At 34.7% G+C, this 24473-nt stretch overlaps 2 protein-coding genes and 1 pseudogene across 2 annotated transcripts; 2 read left to right on the top strand and 1 right to left on the bottom strand.

The window, feature by feature from the left end:
• Positions 1-4976: 4976 nt before the first annotated feature.
• Positions 4977-9218, bottom strand: LOC118036081 (probable sodium/metabolite cotransporter BASS5, chloroplastic; annotated as a pseudogene).
• Positions 9102-13032, top strand: LOC118036045 (uncharacterized). Its single transcript, XM_035041739.2, has 4 exons — positions 9102-9541; positions 10430-10666; positions 10767-10984; positions 12351-13032. Exons 1-4 carry the CDS (start codon positions 9278-9280, stop codon positions 12523-12525), a joined length of 894 nt encoding a protein of 297 aa, XP_034897630.1. The 5' UTR covers positions 9102-9277; the 3' UTR covers positions 12526-13032.
• A 3213-nt stretch (positions 13033-16245) lies between these two features.
• LOC118036044 (probable LRR receptor-like serine/threonine-protein kinase At1g12460) lies at positions 16246-19908 on the top strand. The gene is given in 3 exon segments (XM_035041738.2): positions 16246-17626; positions 17628-18064; positions 18168-19908. Coding segments are annotated over 3 exon segments (2787 nt in total). The 5' UTR covers positions 16246-16768; the 3' UTR covers positions 19660-19908.
• Positions 19909-24473: the final 4565 nt, after the last annotated feature.

Raw genomic sequence — 24473 nt, 5'->3', positions numbered from 1 at the left:
TCAAAGCAAATTATAGCTAACGCTTTTGTCAATCCTATGACTGCTATCACAGACACTTCTTTTTCTTCCGCTACTTTTCATCTTCCAACTCAAGTTATCTCCATTAAACTTGATGGAACTAACTTCCTTGCCTGGAGTGCTCAATTAATTCCTTTGTTTCGAAGCTATGGTCTAATGGGAATCATTGATGGTTTTGAGCCTAGCCCTCCTAAATTTTCCACTAACGAACACAAGGCCAAAGGGACTCTTAATTCTGCTCATGTAATTTGGCAGTATAAAGATCAAACAGTACTTGGCTGGATTATTTCCTCTTTATCTGCTACGGTGGTTTCCACCATTTATGGTCTGGAGACTTCTCGGCTTGCTTGACAAGCTCTAGGTGCACGATTTGTTGCACCTTCAACTTCACGAATTTCTCTTATCAAGAGGAAGCTACAATCTTCACAACAAGGTTCCATGTCTTGCCAATAATTTTTGGATGAAGTCAAATCCTTTGCCGATGAACTATCTGCTGTGGGGAAACCTATTGATGATTCAGATTTAATATTATTTGTTCTCAATGGTCTTAATTCCTCTTTTCACTCCTTTGTGACAACTTATATGTTGCTTGCTAAGGAGAAGTCCATGTTGTTTTCTGATTTCCATGCAGAGTTGCTGAATTATGATCTTATGCAAAAATTCCATAGTTACTCTATTCAACCTGAGGCAGGACCATATGCTTTGTACACGCATAAAAATGGTTCCAAACCTGGATATCGACACAGTATCAACAAATCTCGTTTCTCTGGATCTTTCAAACCCTCTGGTATTTTGTCTTCTCAGTTTCGACAACCGTTACCTCACATGCCATCTTCATCACCAACCACACCTGCTACTGCGACTTCTCGCTCGCGATCTCTTTGTCAAATTTGCAGAAGGGAGGGACATCAAGCTCTGGACTGTTTTAACCGCATGAACTATTCCTTTCAAAGTCGTCATCCTCCAACTGAATTAGCTGCTATGGTGGTTGAAGCTAATACCACTTATCTCAGTCACAATCAATGGTATGCTGACAGTGGAGCTAATGTTCATGTTACCTCTGATATTGCTAATCTGGCTAGCTCTCAACCTTATACAGGAGATGATTCAGTCGGCGTAGGTAATGGGACAGGTTTGATCATATCTCGTACTGGCACTGCTTCCCTTCATACTCTTTCTTCTACTCTCACCTTAAACAATGTTGCATATTGTCTTCAAGCATCTTCCCATCTGCTCTCCATTAATAAATTTTGCAAAGACAATAATGTTTACTTTGAACTCACAAGCTCTCATTTTTTTGTGAAGGACATCCTAACGGGGAACACGCTTCTGACGGGGCCAAGTGAAAATGGATTGTACCCAATAAACCTACGTCAACTTCCATCTTCCAAATTTCATGCACTTACCATGACAGTTGGCGTCAAGGCTTCTACCTCCACATGGCATTGTCGTTTAGGCCACCCATCCTCTGCCATCTTTCATCGTGTCCTTTCAAAATTTTCTCTTCCAGTTAATAATTCAATTAATAAACAACCTCTTTGTGTGTCTTGTCAACTTGGCAAATCTAAACAATTGCCATTTTCTAACTCTACAACCGAGTCCACAGCTCCCTTAGAAATAATTCATTCTGACGTTTGGTCCACATCCACACCTTCATTGAGTAGCTGTCGGTATTATGTAATTTTTATTGACGATTATACTTGCTTTTGTTGGATATTCCCTCTTTCTACTAAATCTGATGTTTATTCAGTTTTTGTTAAATTCAAACTTTTAGTAGAAAAACAATTTAATTACACCATTAAACAATTTCAAAGTGACAATGGTGGGGAATATTGCTTTAACATCTTTAAGCAATTTGTAAGTGCCAACGGCATTTTTCATCGTCTTTCATGTCCTCATACATCACAACAAAATGGCATTGCCGAGAGGAAACATCATCATATTATGGAAATGGGACTTACTCTTTTTGCCCAATCCGGTTTACCTAAACAATTTTAGGTTGATGCATTTCTCACTTCTATTTTCATTATTAATCGTTTACCTACCAAGGTTCTTGATTATTTATCCCCATTTGAATGTCTTTTCCACATTCCTCCTACTTCACTTATTTACAGGCTTTTGGATGACAATGTTTTCCATATCTTCATCCTTACTTAACTGACAAATTATCTTATCGTAGCAAGCCCTGTATTTGCATCGATTATTGTTCTAATCACAAAGGTTTTCGGTGTTTTGATCCATCTTCTAGGCGTGTTTATATATCCTGAAATGTGATTTTTGATGAAGGTCATTTCCCAGCAATAGTACAATCTATCTTCACTGACTCTGCCAGCAACATGAGCTCCTCAGGTAATTCTCATAATCTATTGTTTTCTCCTCCCTCCACTATATTTATTTCTTCCCCTGTTGTTCCCGCTCCTACTATCCCATCTTCACCTTCCCTTTCTCAAAATTCCATCTCACCCGTCCATGACCTCCATCCATTTACACCAATTTCCACCTCTAGTCATTCTAACACCCCTCTAGCCTCTCCCAATTCCTCTCCACCCATTCATCAATTTTCTTCTTCCCATAACAGTGAGCATCCTACTCATCCAGACATATCACCTTCTCTTCCCCTACCTCCCTCTCATATGGTCACTAGATCCCAGACTGGCCATCTTAAACCTCGTAGCTTTCCTGGTTTCCACATATATTACTCTACCCGTCACCCCCTTCAAGCTCTGCATGCAGGTATGGTCATCTCTGAGCCTTGCACCTATGCTTAAGCAGCTTCTCTTCTTGAGTGGCAGGCAGCAATGGACACTGAATTTCAAGCATTACTCAAGAATGACACCTGGTCTTTATGCTCTCGTCCTCCTGGTAAACATGTGGTGCCTTACAAATGGGTCTTCAAACTAAAGAGACAACCTGATGGAAGTATTGAACGTCACAAGGCTAGACTTGTTGTTGTTGGCTATTTACAAAAAAGTGGGATAGACTTTCATGACACGTTCAGTCCTGTCATCAAACCTTCGACTGTTTGTATGGTCCTTACAATTGCTGTTTCTTTCAACTGGGACATTAGGCAACTTGACGTCTCGAATGTCTTTCTCCATGGCATTTTAAAAGAAGAGGTATACATGACACAACCGAAAGGCTTTGAAGATCCGATACACCCTCACTTTGTTTGCTCCAAACTATCCAAATTTGCTGGGGAACCTCTTTCAGATCCAACTGAGTACAGGCAAACAGTTGGTGCCTTATAATATGTCACTCTCACGCGCCCTGACATTGCATATTCAGTAAATCAGCTATGCCAACACATGCAGACTCCAACCTCTGCCCACTGGACAGCAGCTAAACGTGTCCTACGTTATTTGAAGAATACACTTGATTATGACCTTTTCTACAAACCTGGTTCCTTCTCCATTAATGCCTACTGCGATCCTGATTGGGCTGGTGATCCCGATGATAGAAGATCAACGTGTGGTTATGGTGTTTATGTAGGTTCCAATCTCATTTCATGGTCGGCTAAGAAACAACCTGTGGTCTCCAGGTCTAGCACTGAGGCATAATACTGTTGTTTAGCCCTTGTTACAGCTGAAGTGTATTGGCTGCGTATGCTTTTGTGTGAGCTCAAAATTTCTCTTCAAGCTGCCCCTGTTATTTGGTGTGACAATATCAGTTCTTTAGCCCTTGCCTCCAATCCAATTTTCCATGCACAGTCTAAACACATCGAAGTTGATTACCATTTTATCCGTGAAAAAGTGGCCAATCAAGACATAATTTTACAACATGTCCCCACTTCTTTGCAGCCTGTTGATGTTTTTACAAAGGGATACACAGCTGATCGTTTTTGTTTTCTGCGGGACAAACTCTCCGTGTTGGATCTTCCAGCTGATTTGCGAGGGAATGATAAAGATAAGAGTTGTGTTGTATCTCCCTGCTAAATTGCGAGGGAATGATAACGATAAGAATCATCCTACGTGATTAGGATCATCTGCATAGGGTGTGTGCATATCTTGTATTTGAATCCCACGTAAACTATATCTCTTGTAAACAAACGTAGAAAGCTAGTTATTGTATCAGATGTAAACATTGTGGTTATATAAGCCAGAATACAAAGGATATCTGGCAACCTTTTCCAGAATTATTTCAAATGTACCCTCAAACAATGGATTTCATCGACTTGCAGAGGCAATATCTCATCACACTGCTTTCCTTTATTCTTGGATCAGAGATGGTGAGAGAACGAAACCGCCTAAGGTATGATTACAGACAGCACAGGACAAACTTGTGGTTTGCAAAAGCATAGGACATGATTACTGTCTGCAGTCACACAATGAGCTGCTATTTCTCAGAATTCTGTATGAATATGAATGCTAGATAATATGATGAAAGAACAACCCAAATCTAAATCATATGCGTCGATCTTTTAATTTATGTCAAAGCATTCGACACAACATCAATTGCAGTTCTAATCATTAAGAAATTTAAAGTTAAAAAGGTCAACGAAATGAATGGTGTGGGCAAACCTAGAAAATAAAGGGTAACATAAACCATTTGCTAATCAATGCACTGAATCCAAAAATAAGAAAAAGAATGCCTCTGTGGCCGAGGCTTCTGTCACGTGCAATACAATATAATAAAAATGTCACTCTCCTTTGTGATGTATATACATAATAACCAAGTGTTAAGGATTAATCAGTGATAAAAATGGAAAAAACTGAACCAACAAGATAGCTTTCCCCTGTTTAGTTTCCCGTTACAGTTGCCTCCATTGATGAAAAGAAAGTGCGGCCAGACTATGGAATGAACTGATTACTATCAAACCTCAGAGAGAACCATATGGAGGATCACTGCACATAATGTTGCTTATAACATAAATTATTTTTTAATTGCTGAAGGTAGCAACCACAATTTGCACCAGATTTCTTTGTTAAAGATAATCGTCAACTAAAAGCAAATGTGAAGTTTTAACTTACAAATATGGCTGGATGCACAGCAACAAGTGGATCTTTGAAAAACTTGTTAGCAAGAGCGAGAGCTAGAAGACTGCTCTGCATTCCTGCAAAGGAAAATATTGTCAACTAGAGGAGTATAATCCATGAAAAATGACAGTTGAAAAGGAAGTTGGTAAGTGTCTTACAGGACATCGTTCTCTGCAATGCTTTTAAGTTAGATGCCTCAGGGAAGACAAGACTAGTAAAAAAACAACAGCAACAAATGCTGATAGATGAAAAAGGTGATATAACGGGGTCAACATTAATAGCAGGTGTTGCTCCAACACAACAAGTTGTTACTAGCACTAATAGTTGCGGCAAAATTGGATGAATAACTCTAGACAAGTGTGGAAACAACCTGCAGGCACAAGTAAATAAGACACAATGACATCTCAAGGAAGTTAATCTTAAAAAAAGACACTTGTTTGGATTGAGCATATCACCTGTTTACAAGTAAGCCTGCCTGCAGCAATCGGAGCAACTACAATCTGCGTAATGCTGTATACCATGAGCAAAAGTGATAATAATGGTGTAACAAAAACTGCAGTAGCTGTGGACATATATATAGATGTCATGACAATGCTCAGAGGAGCCATCGTAGAGTCTGTCAAGAAAGAAGCATAGTTTGAAAGCTGAGCTCTGCTAACACAAGATTACCAACATGATCCCAGCACCTGATACGTACATGCACAAGAGGTATTGATACAGTCTCAACTACTTTAGAAATCAGGTAAGCACAACCTCACCTATTGGCAAAGGAAGCCCAAATACCGACACGGGAATTATGTCAAGGAATTTATTCTTATCATTCTGAAAAGGTTCGAATATACCTTATTCTTTTCTCTTGTTATTTGTCCAAATTTAAAATAAATTCATCAAATAAATATTGATAATTACTCATTAAGTATTTTAAGAGTTTCTCGTGGCACTAATAATAGGAGAATTGAGAAGTTAATAATTTAGAATAATTTAATTTATTAATTTCAATGAAATTTAGCTAGAAAAAAAAAAACATACATTAAAGCATTAAAAACTATATCAAGTGCTCAGGGTCCTAAATAGGCCGGCATGCCTAGCCTATAACAAAATAGGTTAGATGCACACAAGCTGCAAGGCCATGCAAGTATAGTAACCAATTTTTTTTAGTTACATTATATTTGGAAATGCTGTTGAAATTATATTCTTTTAAAATTTATTTTTTTTTTATTAATATTTTTTTATATTTTTAAAATTTTTTTAACATGTTGATCTTAAAAAATTAAAAAAAATATTATTTTAATATATTTCTAAATAAAAAACACTTTAAACCATAACTAGACCTTACATAAACAAATAATAAGTTATTTGTCCATTCTCATAAAAAAAAAAATGTAGATTGTTATCTACTGATAGACTTTTAAGCCAATTTGAGTGTTTGAAAAGTTAAGTCCTTACTCCTTACACTAAAAAAAAAAAAAAAACCAACCTGTTTTGAACTTTTTTTTTTTTTTCACTTAAAAACATTTTAGAAATACATTATAAATTCCAATAAACCCATTTCAATACTTACAAAGAAAAAAAAGAGATGATTAATAATAAAGATTATACCAGATAATTTAAACAGAAAGAGAGATTGTGAAGCATGTCACCATAATTACAGGTCTAGAAAACAGAGAGATAGCAGGGAGAAAAAAAAACAAGAAGAATGATTAGGACGAGACGATTTAGATTGGTTTAGAAAACGAAGACACATTTGTTCTTGTTTTTTAAAAAATTTAATTTTAATTTTATTTTATTTTTATCTTAAATTAATATTTTTTATTGTTTTTAGATTATTTTGATATTAAAAATAATTTTTTTTTTAAAAAAATATTTTAATATATTTTTAAATAAAAAACATTTTAAAAAATTATTGCAATGTCAGACAGACTTGAAATTACTAACATAAACTTTGAATAAAATATTAAAAACAATTGTATTCCTTATCTTCCTGTTAAAATTGAATTGGATTAGGGGTATAATTTATCTTTTTTCTGTAGGTTTTTGTTAATGTAAGTGGGGCGACTCAAGTTCTTTGGATGCCTTGCTCGCATGTCATGTGTTTCACCGTGTATCAATTGGAAAGGAAAAGTTATATATTTATATATGACACAATGAAACATTTCTTTTGGAGCATAGGACGATGAAATTGCTAGATTTTAATTCTGTAAGCTTGAGTGGTCTTTTAAATTTTTCGAAGGTAGTGTTGATTTGGCCTCCATTGAAGAAAATTAGGAAATTGCAAAACCTATATCTCAAAAAAAAATATATATTCTGAAATCACAAAACTACCAATTAAATGAGAAATATAATATTAAAAAATACGAAATGTAGTATACATTCAAGTAGCATTAATGAAATATCACATGAAAAGAAACCTACGCTTCTCAATGATTTGATGAATCTTTCGACGAATGATTTTGGTACAGCACAGGATTCTGTCATCTCTTGGAATGCAAGTTTTCTCAATAAATGAAATCAGTAACTACTTCCTTTTCCACTCAATTGAAGTCATTAAAGAAGCAAAGAATAAATTCCCAATGCCTTAGATAATGTAGATCAAAGGGCTCGATTAGTTTTTTTTGGTCTCGGGTTGGTGCTAAATGATTTTATTTTTTTATATTATCATCTTAAGTTTAGATCTAAGGAAAGAAATCCTCATAGATATGCAATTTCTGGAGTTAATCAACATCCTTGAACTTAATTACAGAAATAAATATTTTTATTGTGTACAATTAGATTCAAATTGAGAATACTTTTTTTTTTTCATTTTTAAAGAGGTATTAATATTTAAAAGTTATTTAATATTACGATAACAGTTATTCTTTTAAGAAAATTTTGTTTGATAATACATCAAAATATTTTTTAAAAAAATTATTATCAAGATTAATATGTTAAAATAATTAATAATATAAAAAAATTCATAAAAAATAAAAAAATAATTTTTTATTCACGAATACTTTCATTCCATTCCATGGATTCCCAAATTAACGCACCTAAGATCCCTAGTGTGTTTAGGAATGTAATATGATTGAGTTTGGTAGCTTTTCTTCCTCTTCTTTTTCCTGTACAACCTGGCATAAGAAAACAAGAAAATAATATAAAACTTGCTGATAATATTTTGTATATTAAATAAATTATTTTTAAAAAATAACACATGCAACCACTTCACACCTTAATTTTGAGCCTATTGTTTTAAAAAATATAGTACTGGTTTTTTTAAAAGTATTTTTATTTAAAAATATATAAAAATAATTTTTGATACTAATTTATAAAATAATTTAAAAATAAAAAAATAAATTTTTTTAAATAAAAATAAAAAATCACCGAACACGGTTTCATCATCAGAGATAAACAATTACTGAATGCCTGTCCTTTTCTCATCACACGCGTCGAACAAGACCAGACACTTACGAAAAAAATGTCACTTCTCGCTGTATCTTAGCTGGTTAGCAAAAACCCCAACCGAGTCAATGAACACGGAAACTCGGTTACCAACTCAGCGTCTTAAAATGTACTACTCCCTTGACGGTGAGGCCACGACAAAAATAAAAATAAATCAACACCCGCACTCCACGTCATCAATACATCCAATCATATCACGCCACGTACCTTAACGGATTCCCCCACGACAGCGGTGCTCTTCGGCCAGGTCCTGCATTTCCCACAACTGTAAGCAAACGACCTCAAACGACAGCGTTGTAATGGCTGGATTGTAAATTCAGACACCAAAAGAAGCCAAAAATGTAACGACAAAGTTACTTAACAAAGGAAAGGACTAAAAAGCCATGCGCGATCCCCCTACGTTTTATAATTTATCAAATAAATAGTTATGGTCCTCTAATTTCAATGAGAAATTGAATTTAATTACTTCCACGCAGCCCTACGAGGAGATTAGAGCTAAAGATTGTTCTTACTTGGAATCAGAGGTGTTGATTTGACATGATTGAAGGTAAAGGGTGTGATTTTATCAGTCTGCAAAGTATAGGTTCCTCTTAGCCTAACGGAAAGATTGAAGTTACTAAAATATCAATGTACAAAGCTAAGGGTCCCTAAGAAGTAAAAAGACACAAAAACCAGTGGCAGTGTTTGGTATCCTTTTTAATGTTCCATTGATTCTTCCCTTGTTATTCTTCATCAACAAATCCCTCCTTTGCTACCCATCATGATCATCACCTGAAAAAGCTCTCCCTCCATTATCTCAGAAACCATACAGAAAGTTTCAAGCTTTATCAGTTCTCAGGGTTTCCGATTCAATGACTTATTATGAGGATGACAGTGCGGTGCTAGAGGTAAGGATGAGAATGGAGGGTGATAAAATTGATGATAATAGCAAGGGGGATTATGTGAACTTGAGAGACGAGAATGGGGCTGGTGAAAGATGTAATCATTTTGGTTGTTGTTGGGGGTTTGGAGGGTCTGTGTTCTGGTATTGGGTTAAGTTGGCTGTGACGTTTATATTTTTTGGGTTGTTGGCGGCTGCTTGTGTCGAGTGGGTTGGCCCCTTTCTGATGGATAAGGTTAGTTTTGATCAGGAAGTTTATGCTATTCTGGTTTTAATTGTGTTTTTCTGTAGTTTCAGCTCACAGTTGTGTTTTTTCTGTTATGGGGTTCTGGTGAATTGGGATTTGCTTGCCTTAGGGTTATCTATTGGTGCTTTTTCTTAAATGGGATGTTAGTTTCTTACGAGAAAGGTTGATTTTGTATCTGAATTTTGATGTTTTTGTAGTTTTGCTAATGTATATATGTGGTTTGGGTTTATTTCTTTTGAACTGGTGCTTCCAATTACATGTTTCTGTGGTTTCACTGGTATTTTTTTTCCCCATAAATTGGCAGGTTTTGCTTGTGAGTTTTGATATTTTTTTTGTGTGGATTTTGTAATGTAGTGTGTTTTTCATTCGGAGTCTTATTACATTGTCATGCTATTGGAGGTGTTGTTGTGGTTTTATGCTTTGTGACACGGGTTTGTGTTGTCCCTTAAAATATATTTTATGAGATAGATTGCCTTGTACTCTGTTATGTTTAACAGTTTATAGCTCAGGTTGAGAACATTTGTCTTATCACAAATGTGTATATATGCTCAGGATGAGAATTGTTTACAAGTCGGAGTCTTATGAAGTGTTTCATGCATGTGATTTTCTTTCTGAGCATGGAGGCAATATTGCTTTAGAACATGATCTACTCTTTGTAATCTTGTAGATGTTTCTTTTCTGATACCTCGTTTCCTCTAATTGGATTCCAAATTGGTGCTCTGCAGTACTCTCTTTGTAACTAATCCCACTAAAAACTTACCGTAGGATATGATATTACTGCTTTATACCAGCTGGAGTTTCTAGAAGTGCATTGTGGTTATTGGGTATTTAAACGTATTTTAATTTGTTCCCTATCTGACGAATGAATTTTTTTAGGAGATAATCCCTATCATAAATTGGGAGACAACGACTTTTAGCACTCCAGTACTAGTGGTTCTGCTCTTTGCCTCTGTGGCATTGTTCCCAACTCTACTTCTACCATCGTCTCCTTCTATGTGGGTGGCTGGGATGACATTCGGTTACGGGTTTGGATTTCTATTAATAATAACTGCAGCGGCTGTGGGTGTGTCACTTCCATATTTCATTGGCTCTTTGTTCCTTCATAAAATCAGAGTATGAACCTTTGCCAATATTTGTTCATAATTAATTATAGCTTCTTTTTTTTTTCTTACTTCTATGTTTGCCTAATTTTATTCTAAATTACTTGGTACAGGGGTGGTTTGACAAATATCCAAAGAGAGCTGCTATTTTGAGAGCAGCTGGTGAAGGAAACTGGTTTCATCAGTTTCGAGCTGTGGCTCTGATCAGGATTTCTCCATTTCCATATATTCTGTATAATTACTGTGCTGTAGCAACAAATGTTAAGTATGGGCCTTACTTCTTGGGATCATTGGCAGGAATGGTGCCAGAGATTTTCGTTGCAATCTATACGTGAGAACTCTCTCTCTCTCCCCCTTCCCTCTTGCATAAAGAATTTCGTGTCTGTGTGCTTCTGCGTGCTTCCGATTTAGAGTCTTACATTAATGCATGGTATGCACATTGAATTTTTCACGCGCTCTAATGTAAGTGTAACTTGTCAATTTTTTCTCAGTGCAGTTCTTGTTATTTCCCTCAATTTTTAGAGCAACAGATCACCATTGTCATTGTCTTTTCACGGTGAAACACAATGTTCAATTTTTTTGTTTCTTATTGGTCAAAGTAACTTGTAGAACTCGGGTCAGATGTATATGATTTTTTCTTTTGGTAGAAACATATATGAAAGGAGTAATGTGATTTTGTCCTGGTAAGAAATTCCTACCTTGCTGTGACCTCTTCCCTCACCCATAGCATTATTCTTGAGAAAATAATTTCATGGAAGCATTTGCAGATCTAAATACAAGGCTCCAGCCATTAGTCATGTGATAACTTAAGAAGGAAAGCGACGAGTCTTGGGTTTGAGTCTTTATACCTTCACAAGGGAAAAATATGAAAAGATAGCTTCAGTTACACTTAGCATCAGAAGCTTGGGATGGGTTGCCCTACCTTCTTTGTGAAATCTGTATTTATTTGCACTCATTTTGAGGTCTTACAATAAAAAACCTCTTGTAATTTGTGTCCAGAAGTAGCCATTCATACTCACACCCTCTCTCTCATTTGGTTGGTTTGTAAATCCTTCTTCCCACCACCCTAATCAAATGTGCATCATAATGATTTTACAAATTACCATAAATAACCTGATCTGTATGCCCATTGAGGCTTTATCATCAACCCTTGAAATATCCGTTCTCATCTTCAGCTCCTCCTGTTCCCCCCCTGCCCCTTCTCCAGTGCCTCCACCTCCTCTTCTTCATTGCTCAGCTCTAACTGTTGTAGAAAAAAAATCAAAGGATTTCCTTTGGAGCTACCTTTTTTTTTTTACAAAAAAAAAAGGCACTTTCTTTGCCCCACAGAAGAGGCCTGCTTCACCACTGGATGGCGTGTGTTTTGTGTATCCTAGGTGTTGGTCTTTAATGCAGATTCTAGCAGGGTGCTAATAGTGGCAGCTAAACCGCAGGACTTGATTCCTTGGGGTGAACAAGTGAGCATCACATGAGACTGGTCCTCCCTTTCCCTTTTCACTTTTTCTAAACTTTGAGGTTGGTACTTGTCAATGAGAGGGCATAACCATGCTGGACTAGCCCTGTAGGGTTATTAAGCCAGATGTTTTTCAGACCTGGGAGCCAAGTCTTCTGCTTTTTCATAGATGTGTGATTCTTGTCAAGCAGACATATATCTTCTTAAAGCATTCCTGAACCTGAACCTTCTTTGATTTTTGCAGTGGGATTGTCATTAGGACCTTGGCAGATGCTTCAAATGACCGGCGCGCTCTCTCGGCCCCACAAATTGTCTTCACGGTATTTGGTTTCTGTGCCACGGTGGTTGCCACAATTATCATCACTGTGTATGCCAAAAGGCAGCTCAAGGTGATGCAGGATGAACCATTACTGGCATAGCTTCTGTTCTAGTTCTGAATCAGTGAAAAACAATCTTCCACGTACCAGCACTGTCAGATTGCACACTTAAGCATTGTTTGAGTGATGAAGTTTTATTTTATTACAACTTCATCCATGTGTGTTATTGCACGCTAGCATTGATCACCATACAGAAACTACAGACGGTGTGGAACAGGCAGGCATCTAACTTCATAGTATAAAGCCGCTTCCTTGCTCGCATTCATCACCCTGTATTCTCTATATTTATCTCTTTCAATTGTTGCCTGTATATGATTGAATTATCTGGCTTAGAAGAGGCTACATTGGACATAGGCAAAGAAGTTGAAAGTTGTGAATGAAAGTTGAAGTGTTCTTGACTCGTGTAGTTAATTGCATGTTATTCTGCAAAAGTTTATGCTGGACTGCTGCAGGCTCCATGCCACTATAGCAGCATTCCGTGTTTTTGTACATAAAATATGTATCAATATTTTATTTAGGTCGAATTCATTTGCGAGTCTATATCTTTTACTTTCGTATTTCTTCCTTCCATTGTCAACTCAAAATCTCCTAATCCTTTGCCGACAAGAGGTGTGAAATAGCACTTGCATTCTACTCTTGAAAGTTTCCACGTTCGCTGAGAACTTTTTTATAGCAGGCGCAATGTGGGGTGCACATAACCAACCCTGGGAGACTGGGCCCAAAGCTTTTTTGTTTTCTATATTATCGTTTCGAAATTGAATTGAAGAGGAATGTTGGGAAGTAACTTTTGTGGTAAATATACCGTTTAGAAGGAACGCCGTGAGAATTATTTATTTATTTATCTTATGAATGTACCGTTGAGGATGTAGATATTATGTTTGAAATATGGTTAGGGTAGAAATTGGCACGTCATGACCAAGCACCAGTTTCTCAACTCTTACAGCCATCACTCATTAGGAGAACAGAGATTTATGTTTATGGTAAGAACATAACAATGATAACATATGACACATGCACTTGTAAAATATTGAATGTTGTTGCCTTACATGCTACAAAGTAAGGCAAAACGGGAAGGGAATGATAACCCTTCCCAGCCCATTTTGGCTACACATAACACTTCTAAATCATGCTCGACTAATTGCATCACTTGTTCTAGTTAACCCCTTCCCCTTCAATAAAGAGAGAAATATTTTTTGTTACGTTAAGTAAAATAAATCTAACAAGAAGTACTTTGAAGCTCAAATATTTTTAAATAAAATAAAAATAAATATTCAATAAAAAATCTATCAAATATAAAGACATAAAGAGTATAGGGTATATAGAAGATGCGTTTTTATGTACTATCATATGTAATAATAGTAAATATTACAGGTGGTGTTTTTCTTTCAAGAAGCGAAGGGCAAACCAATATAATCCCAGTTAGTGTATTTGTTTCAAGATCAGGATTGACAAATGAAGTGAGCTCGAGCCCTCTTATGTTGAAAAATAAAAATGCTCAACTAGCTCTTTGATAGCTATTAATGACTCTAGGTAGGAGTTTGAAACTGGGGACACGATGACGGGATGGCCTTAATCAAATGAAAATGCGTGCTTCGAACTGATGAAGACTTGGGTAACAAAAATCCAAAGTAGTTGGTAAGAGTATTTTATAGGAGTTGAAACATCCTTGTTGAATGAGTGAGGTTTTGGTTCATTGAGCTTTCCAATCTTGACAACTTGGAGTTAAAGCATCTCCACTTGTCCACTTTGTTTGCTTCGACTTTTAGTTCCATGTTTTTTGTCTCGCCTTTGACCTCTGACACAGGGAGAGATTCTGATTTCGGGGGCTTTTAACCATAGTTTTAAGACCCGGCCCGGTGGTCGACCCGGTCCAAGTGACCGGGTCGCCGGGTTCATAAAGTCAACGGTTTCTAGATGTTTCGGGGGCTTTTCCCAACGTTTTAAAACGCTGTAAAACATCGATATGCATTACCATTCTTTTTTATATTGGTAAAAAATGAATCTGCAACATAGGCAAACTATTTATCTAGTAAATACATATTTAACACAAACACAATATAAAAAGAAATACATACATAAGCATAAAAGCAATATAGAAATAATAAAAAATAGATTAGTCACTATAAGGAATGCCTAATGCATTAAATATATACATTAATACAAAATAATATATAAAAAGAATTTCAAGCCCTTTTTTTTATAAAAATTATTTTCTAAACTTTTATATATTTATTTATAAATAAAAAAATTATCAATGAAAACACCTTTTCAGGCTTGATTTTAAGGAAATATTGGCCATGCTTATTTTATTTTATTTTTCAAAAAACATACTTTAATCTAACCAATCTTTTAATATATATATACTCCCTTATTTTTTCATTCTTAAAAAAGGAAAAATAAAATATAAAGATTGGTAAGAATGATCAATTTGAAAATAAATTAAAATAATAGAAGGATTAAATATTTAGTTTCTAAAATAGGATTGGGTTATCATTAACTCCATGCATGGTATCTTAAATTAAATTTCGAGGAATTCATTGAGGGCAAATCTAAAAAATACCTCCCGGTTCGTATGTCTACGCGTGCTTTCACTTCCCGTATTAAAAGAGGGACGCACAGGCGGTACATGGGTGGTTGTAAACTGTAAAGGGCGTCGCAGCAGCATAGTGGACATTGACGTGGCAAATTTATAGGAGAACACAAAGGCTTTGATGTGGGACCACAGAAGAATTTATGCCAGCAACGGTCACCGTTTGTGTTCATTAAAGCGTTTTAGGGACCTCTTAAAAAAAAAAAGTCAAGAGAAGATGATGAAGATGATTGGTAGTTGATGAATGTCGTTCTTCATTAACATGTAGGCAGAGAGGTTTCTACTGGTTTTGGTTCATGTTAGAAAAAAACAACTTGAGCAACAGCATACCGTGAACTATCTATCTACTACTAGCTCTAGATCAGAGTAGTTAAAACACAAGAGGCATGGCTTCCCTGCCTGTCTTAAACGGCAAGATCTGGATGGAAAATCAGCGGAGAGGATTTTCAATCTCTAGCTGGAAACTGTTTAAGTCCAAGCCAAGCCTAACCAAGTCATGAGTTGTGTTTTAATTATTAGAATTGTTGTTGCTATAATCATACATCACCACCTCCTTCAATGTAGTAGCATAGCAGAATAAATGGAAGAATAAATTTGACGGCCCACCTTCCCTTCCAGCTACAAAAACAAATGAAGGAAAGTAGGAAACAATGTTTAATGTCCTCTCAAACGTCTCCATCGAAACGGATACAAAGAAAGAAAGAAAGATGGCGAGAAACTTCAATGGTCTCCTCAAAAAAGCAGCAAAGAACTCGTCAACAACACAGACAAAAAAAAACCCACAAAAAGAAATTTAAAGAGCCCTTCTCTTGCTTCACTTTATCTCCTCTTTGTTTTTCTCTATTTTTTATGCATAGCTGGTCCTTTTCTGTCTAATTCGTTAATTTTATCAAGTTAACTGGTCCTTTCCGTAATGATTAGGGCTGTTTGTTTTTGAGATGTAGAAGTGTTTTTAAAAAAATCAATTTTTTTCTTGTTTTAAATTAAATTTATTTTAGTATTTTTTAGATGTTTTAATATGCTGTATAGAAACTAATTTTTTAAAATTAAAAAATATTATTTTAATATATTTTTAAATAAAAAATATTTTAAAAAAACCACAACCATTCTTTACCATATAATCCTGTGATTGGCTGGCATTGGTTGGTGAGAAATTAAATCCATAGCTACAGACAGCCACAGAAGCTACAAGTCATGGCCTAGGATTAGTGACTGAACAAGACAGATTTCTTTCTTTCTTTCTTTTATAGCAATCCATAAAAAGATGAGTGCTCTTTTTTTTTAAAGCATGATTATGTGTTAAGGACTAGAGATAGTGAGAGCGAAATGGACATGCACGTGGTTCTTCTTCAAGTTGGTGTCAGCTATACATACACCATGCTAGAGAGAGAGATGGGGGTTTTTTAAAGCAGAGAAAGAAGGGGTATTAAATTGGCTCACCTGCTTCCTTTCCGGCCAGGGCACTTTCAGTGTGAGTCCACCACTATTTCTTCACCATTTTTATTGCTTCACTTCCCATGCCTCGTCAATTTCATGTATTTACACGAACCTCACCAAAGTGAAACTCCCTAGATCTTTTTTTTTTCGTTCCATAAACAAATTGGGTTGTTTAGTGTGCAATTGTACTCGCCAATTTAAGTGCTTTCTTTAATTTCATTGATACCAGAAGTTGAAAAATGCGTCCTTTACTTAGTCATGATTGTGCTCTTGTGTTTCTCAATGCGAGTGCTGCAAGAATACCCCGATCCTGTTTCAATTGGATCCACCATCAATAATGCCAAAGGGCTAGATCTATTTATCAACATTTATTCAGTGAGCATGAGAAGATTGTATCGATTGTGTCTTTCCCATGCTCTTTTGCTCTTAATTTCTCTCTTCCTTGGATTCGCTGCCACTACAGTTTCACCAGCTACTGAGAAGGAGATCTTGCTGCAATTCAAGGGAAACATCAGTAATGACCCTTACAATAGCTTGGCTAATTGGGTCCCAAGTAGCAATCCTTGTAACTACAATGGCGTGTTCTGCAACCCTCTTGGTTTTGTAGAGAGAATTGTTTTTTGGAACACAAGCTTATCTGGGGTTTTGTCACCAGCATTATCAGGTCTGAGATCTTTAAGAATTTTGACATTGTTTGGCAATCAATTTACAGGCAATATCCCTCAAGAATATGCCGAATTAAGCACTTTGTGGAAGATAAATCTGAGTTCTAATGCCTTATCTGGGTCAATACCAGAATTCATTGGTGATTTGCAAAGCATTAGATTTCTTGATTTGTCAAGGAATGGTTACACTGGAGAGATTCCATTTGCTTTGTTCAAGTTTTGTTACAAGACCAAGTTTGTTTCTTTTTCTCATAATAGTCTCTCTGGTTCAGTCCCTGCTTCAATTGCAAATTGTACTCATCTTGAAGGGTTTGATTTCTCTTTCAATAATCTTAGTGGTCAATTGCCTTCTGGGATTTGTGATGTTCCTGTATTAGAGTACATGTCTTTGAGGAGCAATGTGTTAACCGGGAGTGTGCTTGAAGAGATTTCAAATTGCCAAAGATTGAGTTTTTTTGGATCTTGGCAGCAATATGTTTACTGGGCCGGCTCCATTTGGAATTCTTGGATTGCAAAACTTGAGCTACTTCAATTTATCACATAATGGGTTTCAAGGGGGGATTCCAGAGGTGAGAACTTGCAGTGAGAGTCTAAAATTCTTTGATGCTTCAAGTAATGAACTGGATGGTGAAATCCCTTTGGGCATTACAAACTGCAAAAGCCTTGAATTTATCGACTTGGGATTTAACAGGCTGAATGGGAGTATCCCAGTTGGGATTGCCAATTTGGAGAGGCTTTTGGTTTTTAAATTGGGCAACAATTCAATAGAGGGGACAATCCCTAGAGAATTTGGAAGCATTGAGTTGCTGCTCCTTCTGGATTTGCACAACCTCAATCTTGCTGGTGAAATTCCTAAAGATATCAGCAACTGCAGGTTTCTTCGTGAGCTGTGAGTCCAAACATTATCCTGGTGTTTTAGATTTCTTCAGCTTTTGTTTTTTTAATCCAAACATGACCAGGAATTTCTGTTTTTTATTTTATTTAACATGCAGGGATGTTTCTGGAAATGCATTAGATGGAGAAATTCCCAACACCCTTGACAATTTGACGTCTCTAGAAGTCCTTGATTTACATAGAAACCAGCTTGATGGTGGCATACCTGAGACTCTAGGAAGCCTATCAAACCTCAAACTTCTTGACTTGTCACAAAACAACCTTTCTGGGACCATTCCATTTTCTCTTGGAAATTTGGCCAACTTAAAATTTTTCAATGTCTCCTCCAACAACCTTTCAGGTCCCATTCCTTCAATACCAAAAATCCAGGCTTTTGGCGCAGCTGCATTTCTTAACAATTCTAGGCTCTGTGGGACACCTTTGGATATCTCTTGTTCAGGAGGTGGCAATGGCACAGGTAACAAATCGAAGAAAAACAAGGTGCTCAGCAACTCTGTTATTGTGGCAATCGTTGCTGCCTCACTGATCCTTACTGGGGTTTGTGTGGTATCAATCATGAACATCAGGGCACGCAGCAGGAAAAAAGACGATGTGACAACTGTAGTTGAGAGTACTCCATTGGGTTCAACAGATTCAAATGTTATAATTGGGAAGCTGGTTCTGTTCAGCAAGACTTTGCCATCAAAGTACGAAGATTGGGAGGCTGGAACCAAAGCTTTGCTAGACAAGGAATGTTTAATCGGTGGTGGATCAATCGGTACGGTCTACAGAACTACTTTTGAAGGCGGGGTTTGTATTGCAGTGAAGAAGCTTGAGACTCTGGGTAGGATCAGAAGCCAAGATGAATTTGAGCAAGAAATTGGACGGTTAGGTAACCTTCGACATCCCAATTTGGTTGCATTTCAAGGGTATTACTGGTCTTCAACAATGCAGTTAATTTTGTCTGAATTTATTCCTAATGGTAATCTATATGACAATCTGCATGGGCTTAATTATCCGGGAACCAGTACCGGTGTTGGGAACAGAGAATTATACTGGTCCAGGAGGTTTCAAATTGCTCTCTTAACAGCTAGGGCTCTTTCTTATCTTCACCATGACTGTAGGCCTCCAATTCTCCATCTCAACATCAAATCCACTAACATACTATTAGATGAAAATTACGAGGCCAAGTTGTCTGATTATGGGTTGGGGAAGTTGCTCCCCATTTTGGACAATTATGGTTTAACAAAATTCCACAATGCAGTAGGGTATGTTGCACCAGAGTTGGCTCAGAGTCTAAGATTAAGCGATAAATGTGACGTGTATAGTTTTGGAGTGATTCTTTTGGAGCTGGTTACTGGGAGGAAACCGGTGGAGAGTCCTACAGCAAATGAGGTGGTGGTTCTGTGTGAATATGTTCGCGGGTTGTTGGAGACTGGCTCTGCTTCAGATTGCTTTGATAGAAGTTTGCGAGGTTTTTCAGAGAATGAGTTGATTCAAGTCATGAAGTTAGGGTTGATTTGCACATCTGAGGTTCCTTCAAGAAGACCTAGCATGGCTGAGGTTGTTCAGGTCCTCGAATCCATAAGGTCTGGAGTAGAATCATCGTAGATTTTCGAAGTGCATTAGATGGTTTTCTTGGACCACCTCAGAGTTCATTTAACTAAGCACTTTTAATAATAATAATAAAAGTGGCAGTCTAGCTGGAAGGTGGTGTGAGTCATTGTGCAGAGACAAGGGAGTTGGATATTAGGGGGAAAAAATAGAAATCATTCTTTTGTATTCATTTTGAGATTAAAAGAGTAAATTGTTCCTGACATTTGCAACATTTTGCAATAAAATGATTCATTTATTGTATCACACATGGCGTGGACATCGTAGTGTAGGTGATTAGCTATTAGATTGGAACATTATGAACAGTGTCTCGAGTCGGGTGTCCTCACCGTCGCGATTCAGCCTCCGGGAAGCTCTTTGATCCAGCTCCTGTAAGTGGAATGAATTTTTCACAGGACTCTACCTGTCTCCAAATCAAATGCAGCAGAGAGCAGCTTCACTCCGGAGGTAATGATTTAAAGTGTGGAAAAAACTAATGCTAACACTCTGGATAAAAGGAATTTCTATTGTCCAAGATCATTTATAACAAAGCTTCTTCTACCTTCTCCATCGTCAACAGAGAAACTGCTTCAAGAAACTATCCTGCCTGAAGATCTGCATGGGATCTAATTCTTTAGAACAAACCAAACATTTCAGCTGCTTGATTTACAGTCATCCACACTTTTCTGAGTAACAATGAGCTTTGCCTTATCCAACAATTTCTCCCAAAGCTCAAGCTCCCCTTTCTCTCTATTAGAGCTCATTAACTCACAGGAAAAGCCCCCATTGCTCTTTGTACACTCATTGCTTAATTGCTTCAACCTGCCACAAATGCAGCATGCATTCTTCGAAGCCTCTCCCTATTATTCTTAATTGACTTCTGAACAAAGTCAGCATCTGAAAGCATATAGATAAAAGATTTCTTAAATAAGAAGAGCGACCAAGATGAATCTTCAAAATACAGCATCTTCAAATTCTACAGTATGTTCTTGCTTTATAGCAATTTCATCTACTTTAAGCAAGTCATCCTTTATATAAAATAGCATAGTTTTAATCTGGACACAAAGCAATGTCTCCACACAGCCAGTCCATAGAATCTGTCTGTAATTGGCCTCTCGTAACCCTACCCTTGACAGACACTTGAAGATCAAATCCCAATTTGTCCCTTCTCCTGTCAACCACAACTGAAAGTCTGAAAGGAAAGATTATGCAAAAGGTTCTCGTGATGGAGGTTCCAAACTCCCCCCGTTAAAAATGACTTGTCACTTTCCAATGCTTTTTGGGTTAGCACCATAGATGCTCCCAGCGAATTTCCTTTTATTTATTTATTTGAGCCACATGCTTTTCTTTAATTCATGTGCTTTTGGGATCAAGAAACAAAGTGTTTTGAGTGATCCAATTATACACAACCCACTAGGCCCGGTGCCCGAGCCGAATATTATGTCAATTATTGCGTAAGAATAAAAAAATAAAACATGTGGCTTCGTTAAGTTTAAATGCAAATTAAAAGCTTGACCCATATGTTAGATAACATTGATAGACCATTACATATATCTTAATAAATGTAAAAAAAAATTAAAAAAAATTGGTATAGCCTCTTCCATATAGAGAGCCAACAGGTGAATTGAATGCCTTGTTTAAGTGGTTGTTTGATATTGTGGCTGCGGATGAGGTTCACCCGCAACCACAATTTTTTTTGTTTGGTAACATTCTCACCACAGTTTTTCAATAATAGGCCTCACCATTAACTATGATGCAACCACAAGTATCAAGAAGCAGCTCTCAGCTGCTTCTTGTAATGGTCATGCTCCACTGTTCTCATCCATTTTCTTTAATGCTTCACTATTCACCCATTTTTATCTATCAATAGTAAAATTGATCCGGCCGAACCGATCCGGTTCAAAGCTAAAAATACATTGAATCGGGTTCGACCTAAGAAAATAAAATTTTTTTATTTTTAATTGTGTTTTATTCAAAAAACTAGTGTTAAACATTATTTAATAACTATATAAATTAGACGGAGATTGCTTAATGACGCTACATTTATAGAATTTGACTACAATCTCAATTTCATAAATGATGGAATTGTAGATAATTTAATGGAATAATAAAAAATGACGATCGATTCCAAAACAATTTTCATGGCATCATTGATTTAACTTTTATCTAATCTTGTCAGGCTTAAACTCATAACTAGAATTATTCAAGATTAAATCATAAAATAAAAAAAATTTAAAAATGAATTGAAAATGCAATAATATACTGTATTGAACCAGGTTAATATGTGAAATTTATAACTTGGGTAATGAATATAATAATAATGAGCTAACTTGGTTGACTAATTATTTTTTTTCTTTTTTTTAGTTTCTTCTTGGTTAGGTTTTAATTGAGTGTTAATTGGCCACAAGCTAGATAAAATTTTGGACTAAAATGAAAACTTATAAAAAAATTGAGGATAATTGTTTTTTTTTAATAGCATATTATATCAATTATCATTAACTTGAATTAACTTGTATAATTCTTGGATGATGGATATAAACAAGATGAGGTAACTTGATTGGGTAATATATCTCTTCTTTTTCTCATCATTTTTTGTTCTTTCTTTTGGGTCTTAATTAGCCTTGAGTATGATAAAATTTAAAATTACATTAAAAAATTATCAAATATATGGAGTCTTAAAAACATATATATGAATCTAATATGTATTGTGTTGATATATTTATTTTTAAAATTTTTATTATAAATTTCTTATATGATTCTTCTCAAAATTATTGTTAGTTTTTTATTTATTTGCATCAAAATTATCAATTTATCATTTTATTAAAAATTACTTTTAAGATTATGATATGGTTTTGTTTAAAACACAAATTTTTGATAAAAATATATTTTTCCAAAACAAAAATCTTTTTATTTTCATGTTAATAAATATAAGAAAAATTTGAAAAAACATCTTGATTTACAAGATCAATATTAGCTAATTGCGTCTATTTTTTAGCTTTTCACTTTGGATTTTAGTTTACCAACAACTACTAGTACAACATTATTTTGAGGCCCGTTTATTTGTTGGAAAGTAATTTTTTTTTGAAAAGTGAATTTCAGAAAAATGAAGTATTTTCTGATATTTGGTAGTGTAATGAAAAATAAATTAAAAAAATATTTTCCAGTGTTTAGATATGTCATAAAAAAATAAACTGAAAAATAACTTATTAATATTTTATTTTTTTCAAGTTTATTAAAATAATGAGGAACAAATCTTACAAATTAAAAGGTTGAATGAGAATGAAATTAAAAATAAATATAATTTTATAAATTATCTCAAACAAATAAATAATAATCAAAATAATAGAAATCAAATCTAAAAAATAAAAATAAAATTGAAAGATGAAGAAATTAAAATAATAATAATTACCATTTTATAAATTATTTCAAATAAAATAAGTAACAATCAAAATAATGAGGACCAAATTTGATAGATAAAAAATTTCAATTAAAAAATAATAAGGAAAAAGAAAATAACAATTATAAAAATGAGGACTAAAGTTAATATAAAAATTAAATTCTAAGAAATGAAATTGAAAAAAAATATTCAAAACAAAAATATATATATAGCAATCAAAAGTTTGAGGATCAAATTTGATTTAATCAGCAAATAATATAATATTTCTAAATTTTTCACAACTTTTAGAAGTGTTTTTCACTCAAAATAAAAGAAAAACACCTTCACTTTGGATTTTAGTTTACGAACAACTACTAGTATAACATCATTTTGAGGCCCCGTTTATTTGTTGGAAAGTAGTTTTTTTTTGGAAAGTGAATTCCAAAAAAATAAATTATTTTCTGATGTTTGGTAGTGTAATGAAAAATAAATTAAAAAATATTTTCCAGTATTTGGTTATGTCATAAAAAATAAACTGAAAAATAACTTATTAATATATTATTTTTTCAAGTTTATTAAAATAATGAGGAACAAATCTTACAAATTAAAAGGTTGAATGAGAATGAAATTAAAAATAAATATAATTTTATAAATTATCTCAAACAAAATAAATAATAATCAAAATAATAGAAATCAAATCTAAAAAATAAAAAAAAATTGAAAGATGAAGAAATTAAAAAAAAAATAATTACCATTTTATAAATTATTTCAAATAAAATAAGTAACAATCAAAATAATGAGGACCAAATTTGATAGATAAAAAATTTTAATTAAAAAATAATAAGAAAAAAGGAAATAACAATTATAAAAATGAGGATCAAAGTTAATATAAAAATTAAATTCTAAGGAATAAAATTGAAAAAAAATATTCAAAACAAAATATATTATAGCAATCAAAAGTTTGAGGATCAAGTTTGATTTAATCAACAAATAATATAACATTTCTAAATTTTTCACAATTTTCAGAAAGTATTTTTCGTCCAAAATAAAAGGAAAACACTTTCCTAGAAATCAAGCCAAATTTTTCCTTTGACCAAAAAATATTTTTCATTGACAAACTTTTCTAATGATAAATAAACACATGAAAGTTTGAAAAATGATTTCTTGAAAACTACTTTTTAAAAAATAAACGCCCCTTGAAGCACTAAAAATTCAGACTACCATGTATTTATGTCATTCAACTGTGTTTTCAATCAATGTAATTCAAGAGTAAATGCTACATGTATTTGGAGGGTACCTTTTACCATAAAAGAAATGGTAAGATATAGTGTCGCGAAAAATTTCTTGGCGATCTGATTATTAATTATGTAAGAGAGATAAAAATAAAATAAAAAATAATTAATATTTAGTTTTATAGATATTAAAAAACTTATCTGGTATATAGAGATTTTTAAGT

Source organism: Populus alba, chromosome 1 (assembly GCF_005239225.2).
Source record: "Populus alba chromosome 1, ASM523922v2, whole genome shotgun sequence".
Lineage (NCBI taxonomy): Eukaryota > Viridiplantae > Streptophyta > Magnoliopsida > Malpighiales > Salicaceae > Populus > Populus alba.
This window is presented reverse-complemented; position numbering and strand designations above follow the sequence as displayed.

Excerpts from the sequence above, each read along its gene's own strand:
- LOC118036045 (XM_035041739.2), top strand. The coding sequence starts at position 9,278 with ATGACTTATTATGAGGATGACAGTGCGGTGCTAGAGGTAAGGATGAGA. Across the intron at positions 9,542-10,429 it reads GCCCCTTTCTGATGGATAAG|GAGATAATCCCTATCATAAA; the intron begins GTTAGTTTTGAT and ends GAATTTTTTTAG. Across the intron at positions 10,985-12,350 it reads ATTTTCGTTGCAATCTATAC|TGGGATTGTCATTAGGACCT; the intron begins GTGAGAACTCTC and ends TGATTTTTGCAG.